Below are 19,475 nucleotides of genomic sequence, written 5' to 3'. Positions count from 1 at the left end.
GCTGGGCTTGGGGGCGATGTGGAGGGGCGAGGCCCAAGGGCTGCTGGAGCGGCGGATGATGCCGAGTTGTTCCATGGTGGTGAACTCGGCCCGCGCTATTTCCAGCTTGGCCGGGTTGAGTCTGCGGGCGTGGGCAGAAACCGGGGGGCCGGTGGTGGGGATATAGTGCTCCACACCGTGTTTGGCGGCTTTGGCCGAAAAGGTCGGGTTAGTGAGGGCGGGAAACTCGGCTAGAAGTGCCGAGTAGTCGTCCGTGGCTCTGGCGAGGCAGTAAGTCGTCAGGCCGGCCGAACGGGCCGGGGTAAATGCACCAGGGATGGGGGCCATAGTGTTGATGTCGACGAGGCGGTGCCTCGGAATGTCGACAAGGAGGCCGTGGGCACGTAGGAAGTCGGCGCCGATGAGTGGGCAGAGGACCCTGGCTGTGAGGAACTCCCAGCGGTAGCGGCGGCCTGCGAGGTCGAGCGTGACCATGCGGGTGCCATATGTGCGGATGTCAGAGCCATTGGCTGCGGCCAGCGTGATACCCCGTGCGCTGCGTTGGATTTCGAGGGTGGAGGCGGGGGTGATGCTGTGCTGGGCCCCTGTGTCGCACAGAAATCGGCGGTTGGTGCTGTCGTCGGTGACGTACAGTAGAGGCCCCTTTTGCCCCGCGGCCATCGTGGGGGCCGGTGCGGGGGGGGGTTTGAAAGTGCACGGTGGCGTGCAGCGTTGGGCCCTAGTGCCAAAACGGGTGTGGTAGTAGCAGTGACCCGGAGTGGTAGGGCGGCCGGGAAGACCGCGTGGTCGTTGCCGTGAGGTCGGGCGCGATGTCGCGGGCGGACTGCGCAGAGAGCAGCTGGTCGGCCTTTTCGGCTATCTCATTCAGGTCCGTAGAGCCAGATTCCACAATGAGCGGGCGGATGCTGGCGGGGAGCTGCCGAATGAAAAACGTGCGAAAGAGGGCGCCGGTGTTTTTGTCGTCCGAGAGGGACAGCATGTGGGAGAGCAGATCCGATGGTGAAGCGTCACCAAGGCCGGGGAGGTCGAGGAGTTGGCAGTTGCACTGGTAAGAGGACGTTTGAAATTTTTTAAGGAGCGCAGCCTTCAGATGGTCGTACTTGCCTTCCGCTGGTGGCTCCTGCAGCGCTGCCCAAACCTTGGGGACTGTGGCGTAGGTGAGGGAGGCGACAAGGTAGTCGTACTTCGTGGCGTCGACTGTAATGTGTTTCAGCTGGAATCTGGAATCGGCTTGAACAAACCAGGCTTCGGCCAGGTTCTCCCAAAAGTCCGGTAGTTTAACCGTGACTGCATTTGTATCCGCCATGCTAGCTTAGGATTCGTCCTGAGCGTCAGGGTCACCAGTGTTGGGATACCGCGGCAAACGTGGGAGTTGAGACCAGAGTTAGTTAAACACAACTGCTTTAATCAACCTCATGGCAAAGAGGAACTGGAAAAGACCGCGCAATCACTTAAATACTCCCCAGACAGGAAGTCCTCCCGGCAGCCTGTCCCTGCGGGAAACAAGTTGCTGGAGTAGAGGGCCCCCGGCTGGGGGCGTCTGCTTAAAATGTCCGTGCCGCCGTGAGCGGATTATGTCCAGTGGTAGCGTGTCGCCACACTCTAATCATTTAACTCTACAGCAAGCGGCAAGAATAAAATTTCCACAGAAGTCACTCACTTGTTACTTTAGGCATTACTGCTGTTTAAGAAAAAAAATGATGAAAATCTGAGATAAGAAGGTCGATACATTATTGAAAGAGAAGGTTCCTTACTACTGGTGGACTCATTTGTTTCTGAATGGTGATCAGGTGTGACATCAATCATTGTGTCCTCCTTTGATTGGTAAAGCTCTACTCCTGGCACATTGTGTGATGTCATCAAGCTCCTTTTAAACAAAGTGGATAAATTTGACTTTGGGTGATGGTGTAAAACGGGCAACATCGATTCAGCCGCCCTTAAACATCTCTCCCGATTTTCAGTCTATTGATTTCAATGAAAATGGAAATCGAGAGAGATGTACAACGTGCGGCTGATCCAATATCACACATTTTACACCATTGGCCAAAGTCAAATTACCAACTAAATAACAACAGAAAATGCTGGAAAAACTCAGCAGGCCAGGCAACATCCGTGGAGAGAGAAATAGAGTCAACGTTTCAGTTCAAAACCCTTTGCCAAGACTCTCTCCACGGATGTTGCCTGGCCTGCTGAGTTTTTCCAGCATTTTCTGTTGTTATTTCGGATTTCCAGCATCTGTAGTATTTTGCTATCAAATTACCTACTGGTGTGCGAAGGTACATCTGCTGCTGCTGCACCTTATTCCTATTATCACTTCTTGTAGTGCACCAGACATAACTAACGTGCAGATTCTGTAAGTTAATCATCAATGCTCATGTTGCTACTCAAAGGGCTGGATTTTACCAGCCCTGGGGAGGCGGGTTTGGAGGCGGCACCAGTGGGAAAATCCCCAAAAATGGGAGCGGGTCCCAAACCCACTCCCAACCCACCTCCAACCAATCTTCCCGGGAGTCGGGTCCCAGATTTGTGCAGGGACTCGACTGCTAGCGGCGGCAAGAGGATTATAGACACTTAACTGCCTGTACAGGCAGTTAAGAGGACTTTTTCCAATTTTTCAACTGCTGCTGCAGGCTTCCCGACGTCGAAGAACCCCGCCAGGGTCTGTTGTTATGTTGGTGTGTGGATGACAGCTGCAGAAGTGGTGTTAAGGATGCAATGGGACACTGGTTAGTATCAGAGGTAAGGACTTTTTGTGAAAGTAATTTTTAATGTGTTTAGATGTTTCTGCAGGTGACAAGCTGTGGAGTGTTTGTGTAGCCTCATCTCATTGGGAGAAGTGAAGGATGGCTTCTGCAATTTCAGCTGCAGCTGCCATCTGTTTTATCCTAAGGAGAAAGTAATTGGGGAGCCTGGTTACAAGGGCACACTTTGGACACTGATTGTCAGTGTTTGACAGCACCTCAATGCTGTCAAACACTGTCAAATCATCTGTCAAACAAGTGTGGTGCATATGCCTGTAAGAAAACTGGCAGATGAAGCTTGATCAACTGACGTCATCGGTCACCGGCTTTCCCTTAATTGGCAGGCAGGGTGGGCTTAACAAGGCCAATCAGGGGAAAATAGCGTCAGCTCATCGGACATAGCTGGGGGCGGGACAGAACCCAAAAACCAGCAGTCCCGCCTCGAACTCGGCCTGGAAGGTAAGATTCCGCCCAAAGTGTTCTTGGAGGCAACTTGCCAGACATTAAACTGAACATTATTTTGTTGATTATTTAAATTATACTTTGCAATGAGCTTTATTATTACAAAATTGTCAAATGATTTTTACAAGATGGTCCTTTGCAGATAAACACTGGTTTTAACTTGACTAATCTCCACGTTCTTTCCATTGCCGAGAGGAGGAGTAAACTGGAGAGCAGATGCTAGACATGATAACCCATACATCCCCAGAGACTCACTGGTAGTTTTCTACTTTTAGCATTGGAAGGAAGGAGAGCTGTGAGGTTAAACACACACAAAGTTCTCATTGAATGAGTTTTCTGTTACCTTTCTCTGTAGGTTTTCGTTTCACTTGCTTCGCGGTTTCTGCTTCTAAACATTTGGTGAACAATTGAATTAGGTTCAATATTAATCATATTTGTCTTGTAAGATGTACATTCACCATATTTTATTATGCATACATACAATAGTTAATATTGCACAAAAATGAGATGGTAGTGGCTCCAAAAATGGCTGCTAGTCCCATCCATTTAGTGCTTCTTTTACAGGCAGTAAAAATTTCCAGTGGAGATGAAACAGGCAGGATTCTCATGAATACAAACAAAGAAGGGTCAAGTGAAGTCATTTAGACCCCAGCGCCACTGATACGCTCATCACATGACCACCGCCAGGTTCCTGTTCCCGCCTACAAACCATAGATGGTACAACTCAGCTCACAGCACAGGCAAGGCTGTGCAGATAGAAAGGACGGGAGGCCTTGCTGCATTTTGTAAAGCTAGCCCCCCCTCCACAGTTTAGTTAGCTTCCTAGGCATGAAAAATGCACGCAGGGAGCTCGGATAGCAGAACAGTTTGACTGAGGCAGGAAATTCGGTGATGCAGCAGCTGGTAAGGGACTGTTGCTTGCTGTTATTTAAAAGGAAGTTTTTATCGTGGCAAAGGTTGTGCTAGCAAAAAAGTGATCAACTATAAGAAAAGTGGGTAAAACTGTGTGAATCTAAAAATGGGAAACTTCCTTTTACTGAGGATGCCCTGGAGGTCCAGGTGCAGGAGGATCAACAAAGGAAGCTAGCCCTCCTGAGAGAAGACGGTCACACCAAAGCACAGGTTTGGATAGAGGTAGTGGAGTAAATGGAGTCTCCCAGATCCATAGCATGAGGAAGAAGTTTTGTAGTATGAGGAGGTGTGAAAACATAGGTTTACTGACCTTTGCATATTTTATTTTACTCTGACGCGCAGTTCACACGAACCAAATCAAATTTGTGAGCTGCAATGTCTTTACAGAACTAGCAGGAAAATCATGGACAACTCTTTCTACAGTATCTTTTACTGCAGGGAATATGAAGTGCACACTTTGTGGGGTAAACAAATAACATTCACTGTTATGTACAAGTGTTGAAAGGTGTGAACTGTCACTACAGAAAACTAGCTCTAATAATTCGACCTCAGCATGCCAGGCCAGAGCATTAGTTATGCGGCAATTGTTAACGGGCAAGATGAGAACCAGGAATGGAGTTTGCCGAAAGAACGTACAATTTGGATCAGAAGCTAATTAATATAATTACCATGTTGCAATGATGCTGGTGGTAGCCACAGTGAAGCCTGCTTTTGACTGTCATTTATCTCCACAATGAAATGTAACACACTGAAAATCAGGCATGTGGGCCAAAAAGCTGGAGTTAACTCATTGAAGCTCCACAAATCAGCGTGCATATAAACAAGGCACAGCGCAACACGTATTTATATAAAAAAACAATTGTTGGGGTTGTTGTGGTCTTGAGTCTTGTTGAGGAGATTAATGGTGAGGAGGAATAGACTGCAGCCTGCTCATTACTGAAGTAACATTCTAACTGAAGAGCCATATTACACAAACGTTTAGCATTTGTTTACTTGGGAGTGCAAGACACAAACTCTGTCAGATTTTAATTTGTATATATTAATAGAAGAGATGCAAATTTGATTCAAATCCAACCATCAAAAATCAGTGAGCATAAGTGTCACAAAATTGAAACTGTTGTAAACAGAAAATTCATACCCAATTTGCTTTCCACATGCTAGCAGCTCTATTCATGAAACCCTGCAGCTTCGGTAAAAATTGAAAGCTCCAATCCCAACAAAATATTATTGCAAACAACAGGAATAAAAATCTTCACGAAAGTCACTCACTTGTTACTTTTGGCTTTACAGCTGTTTAAGAAAAAATAAATAAAAATCTGAGATAAGTAGGTAGGTTTTTGTTGAAAGAGAAGGGTCCCAACTACTGGTGGGCCAATTTGTTTATCAACGGTGATTTGGAGTTACATCAGTCAATGTTCCCCTCCTTTGATTGGTAAAGATCTACTCCTGGCACATTGTTTAAAAGCAGCTTAATGATATCACACTGTCCATTTGTGCACATGTCTGTTAAGAATACATTTTTTACTTCACACCCAATGGTAGAAATTTATATTTCACAGTCAGGATAGTTCTGCTCCTGGTCACCAACTGCAGATACACCCACTCCACTGACTTATATTGTTTGCTCATGTTCCGAGTGTTGAATCCGTGAATCTTTAGGTTCCTGTGACGCTAGGATCTGTCGACATGGCGTCTCACAATGTTCTCCCCAACATTCACTGTGTACATTAGTGGCCCCTGCCATGTGCATATCGTTCCTGGTTGCCATTTCTCTGTTTGGTAGTCGCGGGCCAAGACTGGTTGCCTTACATTGAGAGGAGGGCCACTCCCATGGGTGTAGAGGGGCATGTGGTGGTGCATTTTGGACCTTCTGGCATCCTGAGCAGCTCTTTGTCAGGTCCTCGATTTGCTGATCGATCCCCGGCCACCACACATAAGCCCTAGCAAGGCTTTTCATTTTCACCCCTCCCAGATGGCCTTCGTGAAGCTCATTGAGCACTCTCTCCCTTAACTTGGGTGGAATTACCACTCGGGATCCACACATCAAGGTCCCCTGGCATACTGACAGCTGTTCTCTTCTGGATGAGAATGCTGGCAACAGTGAGTCACCATGTGTTGGCCATCCCTTCACCGTCAAATCATATACCCGAGACAGTGTCGGGTCATTTCGTGTCTCCTTCTCTATATCCGCGTTAGTTACTGGCAAGCGTTCAATTATAGTCAAATAAAATATTTCGACAGGGTCCACTGCTGGTGCTTCCTCCGCAGTAGGCAGTGGCAGGCGTGATAGCCCATCAGCGTTTCCATGCTGTTTCGTGCCCTTATACTCTATTTCATATTGGTTCGCCCCTAGAAAAAGGGACCATCTTTGTAGCCGTTGCGCAGTCATCACCGGAACGCCCTTCTTTGGATTAAAGATGGAGACAAGTGGTTGGTGGTCAGTCAGCAAGGTGAACTTCTGCCCGTGCAGATAGTGGTTGAACTTTTTCACTCCCCACACTAGGCTGAGGGCCTCCCTGTCAATCTGGGCATAGTTATGCTCGACTGAGGTTAGTGACCGGGACGCAAAGGCTACTGGCCTCTCCAAGCCGTCCGGGAATTTGTGCGACAGCACCGCTCCAATACCATAGGGTGATGCATCACACGCCAACCGAATTGGTAGTGCTGGGTTGAAATGAGCCAACACCTCTTTTGATGTGATCAATTCTTTGCACTTCTGGAAAGCTCGTTTACATTCGTCATTCCACTTCCAAGGTACCCCCGTTTGCAGTAGGGTGTTCAGTGGGTGTAGTAACGTAGACAAATTCGGCAAGAACTTATGGTAGTAGTTCACCAGCCCGAGGAACGACCTCAGTTGTGACACATTTTCCGGTGCTGGAGCCTTGACTACTGCCTCAATCTTTTCAGGGGACTTATGTAACCCCTCTTCATCAATAACGTGGCCACAATACGAGATCTGCTTCTGGAAAAACTCACATTTGTGGCGATTAGCTCGGAGCCCATATTCCTTCAATCTAGTGAGCACCTGCTCCAGGTTGGCGAGGTGATCACTGTCATTTTCGCCCGTGAGCAGGATGTCGTCCAAATAACACTGGGTCCCTGGAATCCCTTGCAGGACTTGATCCATTGCCCTTTGCCAAATAGCCGGAGCTGATGCTACCCCGAACACCAGCCGGTTGTATTTGTAGAGACCGTTGAGTGTTGATCGTGAGGTACTGTTTCGAGGCTTCTTCTACCTCCATTTGCAGGTACACCTGGGCCAGATCAATCTTAGTGAAGCGTTTTCCTCCAAATAGCGAGGTGAAAATATCTTCAATCCTCGGAAGTGGATATTGTACCGTGTGAAGGACTGGGTTCACTGTTACCTTAAAGTCCCCACAGATGCGAATCTTCTTTGGTTCCCCAGGCGTATTACTCAACGACCTCTTCATTACAGGAACAATGGGTGTAGCCCACTCGCTCCAGTCCACTTTGGACAGTACTCCAGAATGTTCCAAACCTTCCAGCTCTGCTTCGACGGCTGGGCGGATCGCATAAGGCCTTAAAAAACTTCGGGCTTGCATTTTCCTCTATTTTGATCGTCGCTGTTATGCCTTTTAGTGTTCCGAGTCCCTCCTGGAACACTTCTTGTGCGTCAGTTAGCATTTTTGACAGTCGTCCAGGTGTGACGTCGTCATCCTTTTTGCCATCTACCGTCAGTGCTTGTATGGCATGCCAATCTAACTGTATCTTCCGGATCCATTCACGTCCTAGTAGTGGTGGTCCTCCATCTGGTAATACATATAAGTCCATTTTTGGTGTTTCCTTGCCGTTGTATATCACGTTTACCCTTATTTTTCCTTTGGGGTAGACTTTTTGCCCCATGTACGTCTTCAAGATAATCTCTGTATCTCTCAAGGGTATATGTGAGAATAGCTGCTTGTAGTCCCTTTGGTTTATGACTGTTAGGGCTGATCCTCTGTCCAATTCCATTTTCACTTGGACTCCATCTATCTTGAGCGTGACCCAGATAGTTTGGTGATCCTCCATATTGGTTACATTATGTAGTTTCAGACAACCCAGCTCCTTGCTTCCGGAATCTGTATCACTTTTCTGTTCATCTGAACTACTCTCCGTCACCTTATGTACCTTTTTGTACTTCTCCTGTGGAGGTTTCTTGCTGCTGGTTTTCTTTCCCGACCTGCAGACTCTTATTATGTGTCCTACTTTTCCACGCTGTCTGCACACTTGGTCCTTGAACCAACAATCCTTATGGTCGTGTGTTGTTCTGCAGCAGCGACAACACTTCACTGTTCCATATGACGTTTCATTTGTGCCATATTCTTGCGGTCTCCGTTGTATCTTTGCAGCACCCCGTGCGGCTGCTTCGTGTGATACTGCCATGTTGAAAGCCTTGTCCAGCGTAAGATCCTTTTCTGATAGAAGCCGTTTCTGGGTTCCTTCACTTTGAAGTCCACACACAAACTTGTCCCTTAAAGTATCTGCTAGTCCCGTTCCAAACTGGCAGTGTTTCGATAGCTTGCACAGTTCCGTTAAATACTCAGCATTACTTTCGTCTTTATGCTGGTTCCTTTTGTGAAACTTAAATCTTTCTGCTATCAGCAGCGGTGTGGGGTTTAAGTGGTCCTGTGATTGCCACTATGCTTTCAAAATCCTTTTCCACTGGCTTCTCTGGGGTGACTAGGTTTCGCAGTAAGCCGTACGTTTTTGCACCCATGGAATTCAACAATACCAGTGCTTTCCTGGCATCTGGCACTTCATTTGCTTTGCAGTACACCTCTATGCGTTCTACATATGTCGCCCAATCTTCGACTTAATTGTCGAAAGCTGTGACCCTGCCACTCTTCTGCATCCCTGGGTGTGGTTAGACTTGCTAAAAATGGCGTCTCCCGCACTCTCCCTTCTTCTCCGCTGGCTCAAAATGGCGTCTCCCGCGCTCCCCCTTCTTCTCCGCTGGCTCAAAATGGCGTCTCCCGCGCTTCCCTTTCTTCTCTGCTGCGGCCCAAATGGCATCTCCCGCGCTCTCTTTTCTTCCCCCGTGGACGCTGCTCAGCCGTTGAACACCGGCCGCGCTCTGCGCGCTTCTCTCGTTGACGCCGCTCGGTCTTCAACCCCGGCTGCGCCCTGCGCGCTTCACCCTCTCTCATTGACGCCGCTTGGTCTTCAACCCCGGCTGCGCCCTGTGCGCTTTACCCTCTCTCTTACCCATCGACGCTGCTCGGCCTTTTTCTGTGCCGTCGGTCGGCGCCCGCCACCTCTGTCCGGGAAGGGTCTGCGCCGTACCTGCTGCCAGCCCGCTGCGCTGGATCGTCGTGGCTGGAGAACCAAGCGCAGCTCTCCACAGCCTCCTCTGCCTGCTCAATTCCTCTCAGGATGGTCAACGCCCGCACTGATGGAATCGGCCTTCTTCTGCAGAGTTGCAGGTAGGTTCGAATCACCTCGTCGCCAATGTTGAATCCGTGAATCTTTAGGTAGTGTGTCCTTCAAATAATCGACAGAGACTGCAGAGGAACAATCAACAGCTGTTTACTGGATGAGGGTTGCTCTAAAACTAAACAGTACAGATCCCTACTCAGGGTTATGTACAGGTGTGGTCACTGCCGGTACTACAGTATACAGGAGCTGTAAAAAGTAGTTCTCCCCTTAAAAGGCACATACACTACACCGAGAATCCCAATCACAGATATTAAGACATGCGACTCCTTTTTGAAAAATTCCACAACTAGATTTCTAAAATTCCCATGGAGGCATGTTGTTGTGTGTTGTAGGCACATTATGTTAAATCGTACCATTCTAAAACTGAATTGGTGAACAAACAGAACTACGCTCTCTTTGTTTGTAGATGATACATACTTCCCAAATTTGATCATTCTAATACCCTATGTACAGTATTTACTGCCAGATGTTAGATCCTGTATAACTACTTCAAAAGTTTATTAAGTGTCCATGTACAAGATCGCAATAAACCTTGGAAATAGTCAAGTGCTGTGCACAATACATTTGACTACGAGGCACTCTTGGCCAGAAATTCGTCGTGGGCGGTGGTGCAAAACGGGCGGTATCGGATCGGCCGCTCGTTATAGGCAGCGCCTGATGTTCAGTTCCAGTGCAGTCAATGGAACTGAATATCAGGCACTGTGTATAATGGGTGGCCGATCCAATGCGGCCTGAAACGAATTTCTCGGCCAAAATCTCTTCAGCCCACCAGTGAATCCGGCAAAGATTCAGGTACAGACTCACCTTTCACAATTTTGCAAAAAAAATGTCTTATTAGTGCAGAAAGAATGAATGGAGGATTCTCAGCTGCTGCTGGTTTTGCCAAGTGCTTTCAACAATGCCCAATGATAAAAACATAGGCACCAGGATTCCTTTGGAGTTCCGGAGGTCTCCTGCCATCCTGGTGGGAAACTGGTCGAAATTGCAGGAAAACTGGCAAATCCCTGGTTGTGCAAAGTCTGCACTGCAATGTACCTCTCGTATGTAAAGGCATGGCTGCTGCTGCTGAACATAATTCCTATTTTCACTTCTGCCAGTGTGCCAGACACAAGTAACATGCTCTGAATGTGTAAGATAATCATTAATGCTCAAGTTGGTATGCAAAGTGTTCAAGCAGGCAAGCGTGCCAGATTTTAATTTGAATATTATTTTGCTGATTATTTTAATTATACTTTGCTATTAGCTTTAGTACTACAAAATTCTCAAATGATTTTTACAAGCTGTTCCTACGCAGATTTTAACTGGACTTATCTCCATTTTCTTTCCATTGTCAAGAGGTGCAGAAAATTGGAGTGCAGAATGCTAGATCTAATAACACATCCATCCCCACAGGCAACTGGTAGTTTTAGCCATTTGGCATTGGAAGAAAGGAGAGCTACGAGGTTAGCAATGGATGTAAATATCTAATTGGTATAACTTTTGTGTTACCTTTCTTTGCCGGTTTTGGTTTCACTTGCTTCATGGTTTCTGCCTCTAAACATTTGGTGAACAATATTAATCAATCTTTAATTGTACAAGAATATTATCCAGGTATTAGTCTCATAAGATGTACATTCCAGGTATTATATGTATACATGCAATAATTAATATAACAAAATAAATCTGGATGATTTTTGTGTCAAAAATGAAGCGGTACTGGCCCCCCAAAATATGGCTGCCAGTCACTGCTGCTTTTAATGGCAGTAAAGCTTTCCAGTGGAGATAAATCTAGGCATGAGTCTCATGACTACATACAAAGAAGGGTCAGGTGAAGTCATTTAGACTCCAGTGTCACTTTTACCTTCACTGCCTGAATACAGCAAGTTCCCGCAAACACCTACAAAGCATGGATGGCACAGGTCAACTCACGGCATGGCAAGGCTGTGCAGAAAGAAAGGAAGGCAGGATTTTTCAAAACTAGCCCCACTCCTCGGTTTCGTATGCATGAAAAATGGGTACAGGGAACATGAGCAGTAGCACGGTTTGCTTGTGGGCAGGAAATCTGGTAAGGCAGCAGCTCTTCAAGGGCTGTTGCTTGCAATTCAGAAAATAAAAATTTTCATTGTGACAAAAGTTGAGCCTGCAGTGATGAACAGTGAACAACTACAGGAAAAATTACCAAAACTGCATACATCTAAAAATGTCTGGAGACAGGAATGTGGGGAAAATTCCCTTGACTGAGGATGCCCTGGCGGTTTTGAGGCAGGAGGTACAACAAAGGATGGTAGCCCTCCTGGAGAAGACGGTCACCATTACGCAGAGGACAAATTTGCTTGGTTGGAAATAGCAGAGTAAATAGAGTTTCCCAGATCCATAGCATGAAGGAAGATGTTTTGTAGTATGAGGAGGGATCAAAAATAGGTGTACTGACCATTACATATTTGGTTTACTCTGGGGCACAGTCCACATAAACAAATTAAATCTGTGAACTGCAATGTCTTCACAGAACTAGCAGGCAAAACATGGACAACTTTTTCTACAGTGTCTTTTACTGTAGGGAATATGAAGTGCGCACTTTTTGTGGGGTAAACAAATCACTTTCACTGTTATATTAAAATGTTGAAAGGTATGAATTGTTGCTATAGAAACTTAGCTCTAATAATCCAACCTCAGCAGGCCAGGCCAGAGCATTAGTGATGCGGCAACTTTTTAGGGCCAAAGTGAGAACCAGCGATAGAGCTTGCCCAAAGAACGTGCAATTTGGCTCAGAATGTAATTAATAGAATTACCATATTGCAATGATGCTGGTGGTAGCCACAGTGAAACCTCCTTTTGACTGTCATTTATCTTTACTAGGAAATGTAATGCACTAAAAATCAGGTATGTTGGCCAAAAATCCTGATTTCATCCCACTGAAGCTCCAGAAAATCAGCATTCATATATACAAGGCACAGTGCAACATGTCTTCATCAAACAACAATTGTTGGGGTTGTTGTGATGTTGAGTCAAGTTGAGGAGATTAATGGTGAGGAGGAATAGATTGCAACTTGCTCGTTACTGTTTGTAACATCCTAACTGAAGAGCCATATTACACTAAAGTATAACAATTGTTTATTTCAAGATGAACACTGAAACTCTGTGCCTTGTGTGTATATATGTATTAACAGAAAACAGTAGCAAATTGCTTTCAAATACAACCATCAATTCACTGAGTAAAGTTATCAGAGAATTGATAGTGCTGTAAACAGAAAATTTATACCCGATTAGCCTTGTATATGCTAGCAGCTCTAATCATTTAACTCTACAGCAAGCGGCAAGAATAAAATTTCCACAAAAGTCACTCACTTGTTACTTTAGGCTTTACTGCTGTTTAAGAAAAAAAATGATGAAAATCTGAGATAAGAAGGTTGATACATTTTTGAAACAGAAGGTTCCTTACCACTGGTGGACTCATTTGTTTCTGAATGGTGATCAGGTGTGACATCAATCATTGTGTCCTCCTTTGATTGGTAAAGCTCTACTCCTGGCACATTGTTTAAAAGGAGCTTGATGACATCACACAAAGTGGATAATTTTGACTTTGGGTGATGGTGTAAAACGGGCAACATCGATTCAGCCGCCCTTAAACTTCTCTCCCGATGTTCCGTCTATTGATTTCAATGAAAATGGAAATCGAGAGGCATGTACAACGTGCGGCTGATTCAATATCACACGTTTTACACCATTGGCCAAAGTCAAATTACCAACTAAATAACAACAGAAAATGCTGGAAAAACTCAGCAGGCCAGGCAACATCCGTGGAGAGAGAAATAGAGTCAACGTTTCAGTTCAAAACCCTTTGCCAAGACTCTCTCCACGGATGTTGCCTGGCCTGCTGAGTTTTTCCAGCATTTTCTGTTGTTATTTCGGATTTCCAGCATCTGTAGTATTTTGCTATCAAATTACCTACTGGTGTGCGAAGGTACATCTGCTGCTGCTGCACCTTATTCCTATTGTCACTTCTTGTAGTGCATCAGACATAACTAACGTGCAGATTCTGTAAGTTAATCATCAATGCTCATGTTGCTACTCAAAGGGCTGGATTTTACCAGCCCTGGGGAGGCGGGTTTGGAGGTGGCACCATTGGGAAAATCCCCCAAAATGGGAGCGGGTCCCAAACCCACTCCCAACCCACCTCCAACCAATCTTCCCGGGAGTCGGGTCCCAGATTTGTGCAGGGACCCGACTGCTAGCAGCGGCAAGAGGATTATAGACACTTAACTGCCTGTACAGGCAGTTTAGAGGACTTTTTCCAATTTTTCAACTGCTGCTGCAGGCTTCCCGACGTCGGAGAACCCCGCCAGGGTCTGTTGTTATGTTGGTGTGTGGATGACAGCTGCAGAAGTGGTGTTAAGGATGCAATGGGACACTGGTTAATATCAGAGGTAAGGACTTTTTGTGAAAATAATTTTTAATGTGTTTAGATGTTTCTGCAGGTGACAAGTTGTGGAGTGTTTGTGTAGCCTCATCTCATTGGGAGAAGTGACAGATGGCTTCTGCAATTTCAGCTGCAGCTGCCATCTGTTTTATCCTAAGGAGAAAGTAATTGGGGAGCCTGGTTGCAAGGGCACACCTTTGGACAGTGATTGTCAGTGTTTGACAGCACCTCAATGCTGTCAAACACTGTCAAATCATCTGTCAAACAAGTGTGGTGCATATGCCTGTAAGAAAACTGGCAGATGAAGCTTCATCAATTGACGTCATCGGTCACCGGCTTTCCCTTAATTCACAGGCAGGATGGGCTTACCAAGGCCAATAAGGGGAAAATAGCGTCAGCTCATCTGACGTAGCTGGGGGCGGGACAGAACCCAAAAACCAGCAGTCCCGCCTCGAACTCGGCCTGGAAGGTAAGATTCCGCCCAAAGTGTTCTCGGAGGCAACTTGCCAGACATTAAACTGAACATTATTTTGTTGATTATTTAAATTATACTTTGCAATGAGCTTTATTATTACAAAATTGTCAAATGATTTTTACAAGATGGTCCTTTGCAGATAAACACTGGTTTTAACTGGACTAATCTCCATGTTCTTTCCATTGCCGAGAGGAGGAGTAAGCTGGAGAGCAGATTGCAAGACATGATAACCCATCCATCCCCAGAGACTCACTGGTAGTTTTGTACTTTTAGCATTGGAAGGAAGGAGAGCTGTGAGGTTAAACACACACAAAATTCTCATTGAATGAGTTTTGCGTTACCTTTCTCCGTAGGTTTTCGTTTCACTTGCTTCGCTGTTTCTGCCTCTAAACATTTGGTGAACAATTGAATTAGGTTCAATATTAATCATATTTGTCCCGTTAGATGTACATTCACCATATTTTATGCATACATACAATAGTTAATATTGCACAAAAATGAGATGGTAGTGGCTCCAAAAATGGCTGCTAGTCCCACCCATTTAGTGCTTCTTTTACAGGCAGTAAAATTTTCCAGTGGAGATGAATCAGGCAGGATTCTCATGAATACAAACAAAGAAGGGTCAAGTGAAGTCATTTAGACCCCAGCGCCACTGATACGCTCATCACATGACCACCGCCAGGTTCCTGTTCCCGCCTACAAACCATAGATGGTACAACTCAGCTCACAGCACAGGCAAGGCTGTGCAGATAGAAAGGATGGCAGGCCTTGCTGCATTTTACAAAGCTAGCCCCCCTCCACAGTTTAATTAGCTTCCTAGGCATGAAAAATGCATGCAGGCAGCCCGGATAGCAGAACAGTTTGACTGAGGCAGGAAATTCGGTGATGCAGCAGCTGGTAAGGGACTGTTGCTTGCTGTTACTTAAAAAAGGGAGTTTTTATCGTGGCAAAGGTGCTTGCAAAAAAGAAGTGATCAACTATCGGAAAAGTGGGTAAAACTGTGTGAATCTAAAAATGGGAAGCTTCCTTTTACTGAGGATGCCCTGGAGGTCCAGGTGCAGGAGGATCAACAAAGGAAGCTAGCCCTCCTGAGAGAAGACGGTCACACCAAAGCACAGGTTTGGATAGAGGTAGTGGAGTAAATGGAGTCTCCCAGATCCATAGCGTGAGGAAGAAGTTTTGTAGTATGAGGAGGTGTGAAAACATAGGTGTACTGACCTTTGCATATTTTATTTTACGCTGAGGCACAGTTCACATGAACCAAATCAAATTTGTGAGCTGCAATGTCTTCACAGAACTAGCAGGAAAATCATGGACAACTCTTTCTACAGTATCTTTTACTGCAGGGAATATGAAGTGCACACTTTGTGGGGTAAACAAATAACATTCACTGTTATGTACAAGTGTTGAAAGGTATGAACTGTTGCTACAGAAAACTAGCTCTAATAATTCGACCTCAGCAAGCCAGGCCAGTGCATTAGTTAAGCGGCAATTGTTAACGGGCAAGATGAGAACCAGGAATGGAGTTTGCCCAAAGAATGTACAATTTGGATCAGAAGCTAATTAATATAATTACCATGTTGCAATGATGCTGGTGGTAGCCACAGTGAAGCCTGCTTTTGACTGTCGTCATTTATCTCCACAATGAAATGTAACACACTGAAAATCAGGTATGTGGGCCAAAAAGCTGGAGTTAACTCACTGAAGCTCCACAAATCAGCGTGCATATAAACAAGGCACAGCGCAACACATATTTATATACAAAAACAATTGTTGGGGTTGTTGTGGTCTTGAGTCTTGTTGAGGAGATTAATGGTGAGGAGGAATAGACTGCAGCCTGCTCGTTACTGAAGTAACATTCTAACTGAAGAGCCATATTACACGAACGTTTAGCATTTGTTTACTTGGGAGTGCAACACACAAACTCTGTGCCTTTGTATATATATTAATTAATAGAAAAGAGATGCAAATTTTATTCAAATCCAATCATCAAAAATCAGTGAGCATAAGTATCACAAAATTGAAACAGTTGTAAACAGAAAATTCATACCCAATTTGCTTTCCACATGCTAGCAGCTCTATTCATGAAACCCTGCAGCTTATATACAAATTGAAAGCTCCAATCCCAACAAAATATTATTACAAACAACAGGAATAAAATCTTCACGAAAGTCACTCACTTGTTACTTTTGGCTTTACAGCTGTTTAAGAAAAAATAAATAAAAATCTGAGATAAGTAGGTAGGTTTTTGTTGAAAGAGAAGGGTCCCAACTACTGGTGGGCCAATTTGTTTATCAACGGTGATTTGGAGTTACATCAGTCAATGTTCCCCTCCTTTGATTGGTAAAGATCTACTCCTGGCACATTGTTTAAAAGCAGCTTGATGCTATCACACTGTCCATTTGTGCACATGTCTGCTAAGAATACATTTTTTACTTCACGCCCAATGGTAGGAATTTATATTTCACAGTCAGGATAGTTCTGCTCCTGGTCACCAACTGCAGATACACCCACTCCACTGTCTTACATTGTTTGCTCATGTTCCGAGAATCCCAATCACAGATATTAAGACATGCGACTCCTTTTTGAAATGTTCCACTGCTAGATTTCTAAAATTCCTATGGAGGCATGTTGTTGTGTGTTGTAGGCACATTATTTTAAAGTCGTACCATTCTAAAACTGAATTAGTAAACAAACAGAACTACGCTCTCTTTGTAGACAACACATACAGTACTTCCCAAATTTAATCATTCTAATACCCTATGTACAGTATTTACTGCCAGATGTTAAATCCTGAATAACTACAGGAAACCAGGAAACTCTCGATTTACCGGCACCTAAATAACCGGAAATCTCTGTTAACTGGCAAAATTCAGGAGTAGGTTCAGGTAAGTTTTACTGCATATTAGTGGCCATTCCTGGATCTGTGGCTGTGTAATCGGGGTTCCTGCACTTGTTGCTAAGCAACAGGGATGCTTGGTCTCTGGCCGGGCTTCCTGCAGCTGTTGATAAGCAACAGGGAAGCCTGGATTTGTTGCTGTGTACAGAGCTCTCGTACCTTTTAACTATACCTCTCTGTAATCCGGACTTTTTGATAAACCGGCACCACGCCGGTCCCGTCGGTGCTGGATAAAAAAAAGAGTTTCCTGTACTTCAAAAAGTTTATTAAGTGTCCATGTACAAGATCGCAATAAACCTTGGAAATAGTCAAGTGCTGTGCACAACACATTTGACTACGAGACACTTTTGGCTAGAAATTCGTCGCGGGCGGTGGTGCAAAACGGGCGGTATCGGATCGGCCGCTCGTTATAGGCAGCGCTTGATGTTCAGTTCCAGTGCAGTCAATGGAACTGAATATCAGGCACTGTGTATAATGGGCGGCCGATGCAATACAGCCCGAAACAAATTTCTAGGCCAAAATCTCTTCAGCCCACCACTGAATCCGGCAAAGATTCAGGTACAGACGCATCTTTCACAATTTTGCAAAAAAAGGTCTTATTAGTGAAGAAAGAATGAATGGAGGATCCTCAGCTGCTGCTGGTTTTGCCAAGTGCTTTCAACAGTGCCCAATACTAAAAACATAGGCACCAGGATTCCTTTGGAGTTCTGGAGGTCTCCTGCCATACGTCTGGTGGGAAACTGGTCGAACTTGCAGGAAATCAGGCAAATCCCTGGTTCTGCAAAGTCTGCACTGCAATTTACCTCTCGTATGTAAAGGCATGGCTGCTGCTGAACATAATTCCTATTTTCACTTCTGCCAGTGCACCAGACACAAGTAACATGCTCTGAATGTGTAAGATAATCATTAATGCTCAAGTTGGTATGCAAAGTGTTCAAGCAGGTAAGCTTGCCAGATTTTAATCTGAACATTATTTTGTTGATTATTTTAATTATACTTTGCTATTAACTTTAGGGTAAAGGGAGCATGTTCTTGAGGGGGACAAGGACAGAATCAATTTGGTTGGAGCTGAGGAGCAAAAAGGGTATGATCACACTATTGGGGGTATTCTACAGGCCTCCAAATAGTGAGAGGGAGGTAGAGAAGCAAATCTGCAGGGAAATCGCAGAGATATGCAAGAGCTATAGAGTGGTGATATGGGGGACTTTAATTAACCAAATATCGATTGGGATAATGCTAGGGTAAAGGGAAAGGATGGGGAGGAATTTCTGAAATGTGTTCAGGAGAAATTCCTTGACCAACATGTTCTTGGCCCAACTAGGAAGGAGGCTGGATCTGGTGCTGGGGAATGAGGTGGGCCAGGTTGACCAAGTCTCTGTGAGAGAACACCTGGGTATGAGTGATAATCGTATCATAAGATTTTGATTAGCAATGGAGAGGAGCAAGAAATAATCTAGAGTGGAACTTCTAAACTGGAATAGGGCTAACTTCTATGGGATGCGAAAGGATCTAGCCAGGGTAAAATGGAACCAAAGACTGACACGAAAAACTGTAACGGAACAATGGGAGATTTTTAAGGAGGAGATGTTCCAAGTATAGGCTAGGTACATTCCAACAAGAGGGAAGGGTAAGGGAACCAAAGCAAGGGCTCCTTGGATGACGAGGGAGATAGAGAAGATAATGAACAAAAAAAGGGTGTATGATGCATGTCAGGTGAATTCTTAAAGGGATAATCAAACCAAATACAATAACTTGAGAGGGGAAGTGAAGGTGAAAATAAGATTGGCAAAGAGAGAATATGAGAGTAGAATGGCGGTTAACATAAAAGGGAACCCCAAAAATCTTCTACCGGCATGTAAACAGAGGCAGGGTGGGGCCTATTAGGGACAAAGAAGCTAATATAATATTAGAGGTGCAGAACAAGGCTAGAATACTCAATGAGTACTTTGTATCGGTGTTTACTAAGGAGGTGGATGCTGACAAAATATCGGTAGAAGTGGAAAACGTAGAAGCAATGGAAGGGGTGAAAATTGATAGACAGGATATACTAGAAAGGCTGGGTATGCTTAGGGTGGATAACTCGCCAGGTCCAGCTGGCTTGCATCCCAGGTTGCTAAGGGAATTGGGGGAGGAGATAGCGAAAGGGCTTGCCAT

General features: G+C 45.1%; 1 protein-coding gene across 50 annotated transcripts in view; it reads right to left on the bottom strand.

Moving 5' to 3' along the window:
• trdn (triadin) overlaps positions 1–19,475 on the bottom strand; it is a 732,832-nt gene that overhangs the window by 236,179 nt on the left and 477,178 nt on the right. For 44 of the 50 annotated variants that reach the window (XM_085997256.1, XM_085997227.1, XM_085997243.1 and 41 more), the window contains 6 exons: positions 16,603–16,623; positions 14,764–14,808; positions 12,876–12,896; positions 11,040–11,084; positions 5,385–5,405; positions 3,547–3,591 (listed from right to left, as the gene is read on the bottom strand). In XM_085997256.1, the coding sequence (XP_085853382.1) occupies positions 3,547–3,591; positions 5,385–5,405; positions 11,040–11,084; positions 12,876–12,896; positions 14,764–14,808; positions 16,603–16,623 (198 nt within the window). The remainder of the gene's footprint in view (positions 1–3,546; positions 3,592–5,384; positions 5,406–11,039; positions 11,085–12,875; positions 12,897–14,763; positions 14,809–16,602; positions 16,624–19,475) is intronic. The other 6 variants (XM_085997226.1, XM_085997240.1, XM_085997251.1 and 3 more) reach the window with 6 other exon arrangements.

This window comes from Somniosus microcephalus, chromosome 9 (assembly GCF_052327205.1).
Source record: "Somniosus microcephalus isolate GS21.2 chromosome 9, FLI_Smic_1.0, whole genome shotgun sequence".
Lineage (NCBI taxonomy): Eukaryota > Metazoa > Chordata > Chondrichthyes > Squaliformes > Somniosidae > Somniosus > Somniosus microcephalus.
This window is presented reverse-complemented; position numbering and strand designations above follow the sequence as displayed.